The following is a 3,015-nucleotide window of genomic DNA, read 5'->3' on the forward strand; positions in this document are numbered from 1 at the left end:
GCGTTCCCCGCCAGCCGGTGCCAGACGATGTTTGCGGACAAGAAGAGCGGTACGCGTGAAGGCACCTTCGTGGAAAACCTAATAAGCCTGGCCGACCTGATCAGCGTCCTCTATATAAGCATCAGGACATTTGATCATGGCTTTTATACCCATCCATCACCTCACGCAGTCACTATATCGGAAGACGGACCAAAAAAGGAAGTAGTTTGTTAGAGAAATGAAGATTACCGTGATCGTCTTGTCTGTGGTGGTAGCATTGTTTGGGGTCGCAAGTGCCGTCCTGGGGTTCATCGCCGAGGGCACCAAGCTCACGGTAAGTATGTGCACTGGTAGTGGCTCCGTCCATCTCAAGCAAACTGAACTGACCCGCGCGCTTGCGATGCTCGTGGCGCGCAGCGGAATGACATTGAGGTGTACAGCAACGAGTGCGTGTACCCTGACAACCCGGCGTACGCACTGGGGTTAGTGGCGGCCCTCCTGCTGCTGGTGGCCCAGATCACCGCCTCGGCCGTCGGCGGTTGCTGCGGCCGCTGCATGCCTCGGGGCGCCGGCTTCTCCGGGTCCAAGCCCGTTGCCAAGTCCAAGCGGGCCACCGGCGCCGCCCTCTGCGTCCTCTCATGGTGAGCTAAGCTTCCGTGCTCAACTGCTCATAGTCCATCCATTCCTGACATGCATGTCGAGGGTTCGATCGAGGTGACGGCCAATCCAACGGGCGATGAACATGCTGCCGTTGAGTGTGTGCAGGATAATGGCGTTGATCGCGGAGCGGTTCTTCTTGCTAGGTGCGGCGAGGAACATCCCCATGACGCGCGAAACTAGCCAGGGCCGGGGCTGTCACCCCGTCAAGGACGGCGTCTTCATGATGGGGGCCGTTCTTAGCATCGTCGCCACCGTGCTCGGGATCATATCTTACATCATGCTTTACGCGGCGGCGGCAGGTGCTAATACTACTACTAGTACAATGAGGGCCGTGGCGGGGCCGTCGCCGGCAGGCGAGATCAACCATGACGGGATCGCGATCGGCCACCCTGTTGCCGCTCAACAACACGCACAAGCTGTGTAGAGGGCGTACTCTTGCTTCTACCATCTGGACGGGTGGTGAAGAATTGCAAGCCGACGTTACATGGAGTGATGCCCCAAGTGATACCATTTTTCTTACCATTATTTCAGTTTAAGTTTTAAACTTCGGCTGACGGCATACAGTCAATGGAAGAAGACGGCCAACATGATTTTTGATGTAATTTTAATATTTTTTCTAGTCGTTTTGTAGTTTGGTTTCATTCCATTGCATTGTTCACTGTTATCCTTAATAATATTTTTCAATTATAAAATGACTCCTGGCGTCTTGTCTAAAAATTGGAGGATTGGTGGTTTTTCCCTTTCTTCCTCTTTTCAATATTGGCTTTTCCCTTCTTCTTTTTCCCTGGTTTGCCTTTTTAGTTCTTTTATTAACCGTGGGGAGTACAGATTACACCAAGAGTACATGTTACAGCATGCGGGAAGTACTTGTTTCATTGAGGAAGTACAGGTTCCATCACGTGAGGATCATATGTTGTGTTGTTCGCTGAGTACATATTGTGTTTACGACTATAGGTTGCACTGTGCACAAAGCACACATGCTACATAGCGGCGGGAATACAAGTTGCACCACACGGAGTACACGTTACACTCCATAGGGAGTGATAGTGTCGCATGAAGCACAAGTTGCATTACATCGGATCGGAGTAGTACCCGTGAAGGAGTACAAGTATGTTGTCTCGGAGAGTTACACCTGCGTTATTTGCCGAGCACAAGTTTGTTATATTTGTAAGTACAAGTTTTGTACGAAAAAAATCATCAAAACATATCAACATGCAATGGGATCTAACTCCGGACATCTCGACGCGAGGAATGCAAGGGTGCAAACAATCTGTAATCTGAACACATGGTTTAACAGATATTTCATTCTAAAAATCAATCTCACAAAAAAAAGGTATGTAACAGTCCTCCCATTCACTTAGACCATTGAAAACCCACTAAAACTTCTTGGTGATGACAAATGACACAGATGCATAATGTCGCCTGTCGCCAGTAAATCAGATTTACTCATCCTTAACTATAGATTGCTAGTTGTGTGCCATTTGGCAACGCCTAAGGTCACTCCATCAGGCTGCACGTACCGTCACATGATAAGAAGCCCTACTTGCCAGTAGGGATGAAAATAGAGTGGAAAGTTTCCACTTTTCCGGAGGAAAGATGGAAACGGAGAGGAAATATGAAAACGGAAATGAAAATTTACAAAATGGAAATGGAAATGGAATTTTTATGCGGAAACGAAAACAAAAACGGAATGGTGTTTTCCGGTGAAACACACGTGGAAACGAAACTTTCCGTTTCAGTTTATATGGAATTTCGGTTTCTACTATAGCCTCATGGCTACTTTGTAGTCAACTACCAAACAACACACAATGACACAATGAGTAGAATGAGCAGAATGTATCATTTGAGTACCAACTTTTACTACCACACACATACTCAGCTAGACTATATACGGAATTGTCATGTACTACTACAAGACTACCCTATGTTACCGACACAACCATATTAATTTGTAGCCATGTTAAGAATTCCATCAATTTGTTTGTTTTTTGTCCAGATTTCTCTATGATTCAAGGGGGTTTAAGTTCCGGTCAACACACAGTTTTGTTACCGTGTCCGCTCTGTATTCGCTCCATGTTTGTTTCCGGTAGTATCTGTTTCCGTATTTGTTTCCGGGGTTTCTGTATTCGTTTCCGCTTCTGTAAAAAAATATGAAAACAAATATGATAGCAACGAGTTCCGTCCGTTTCCGCGCCGTTTTCATCCCTACTTGCCAGGTTGAACGGTGGCGAACGGTGACGTGGGACAACAATCTCCAACCTACATAGTACATAATCAATAAAAAATGTTCACGTTTTAAAAAGACCTGGACAAAATTTCAAAATGTGAGCCTTTTTTAAAAAATTTCAAACATTTTATTGAGGCGTGAATAATTTT

General features: G+C 46.2%; 1 protein-coding gene across 1 annotated transcript; it reads left to right on the top strand.

The window, feature by feature from the left end:
- Positions 1-217: 217 nt before the first annotated feature.
- LOC119350523 lies at positions 218-1,063 on the top strand. Its single transcript, XM_037618316.1, has 3 exons — positions 218-313; positions 397-620; positions 745-1,063. Exons 1-3 carry the CDS (start codon positions 218-220, stop codon positions 1,061-1,063), a joined length of 639 nt encoding a protein of 212 aa, XP_037474213.1.
- The last annotated feature ends 1,952 nt before the right edge of the window (positions 1,064-3,015 follow it).

The sequence above is a fragment of the Triticum dicoccoides genome, chromosome 1B, assembly GCF_002162155.2.
Source record: "Triticum dicoccoides isolate Atlit2015 ecotype Zavitan chromosome 1B, WEW_v2.0, whole genome shotgun sequence".
Taxonomy (NCBI): Eukaryota; Viridiplantae; Streptophyta; class Magnoliopsida; order Poales; family Poaceae; genus Triticum; species Triticum dicoccoides.

What these genes read in the sequence shown, in the direction of transcription:
- LOC119350523 (XM_037618316.1), top strand. Translation starts at nt 218, where the DNA reads ATGAAGATTACCGTGATCGTCTTGTCTGTGGTGGTAGCATTGTTTGGG. An exon ending in CCGAGGGCACCAAGCTCACG is followed by an intron (nt 314 to 396) that starts GTAAGTATGTGC and finishes CGTGGCGCGCAG; the next exon opens with CGGAATGACATTGAGGTGTA. An exon ending in GCCCTCTGCGTCCTCTCATG is followed by an intron (nt 621 to 744) that starts GTGAGCTAAGCT and finishes GAGTGTGTGCAG; the next exon opens with GATAATGGCGTTGATCGCGG.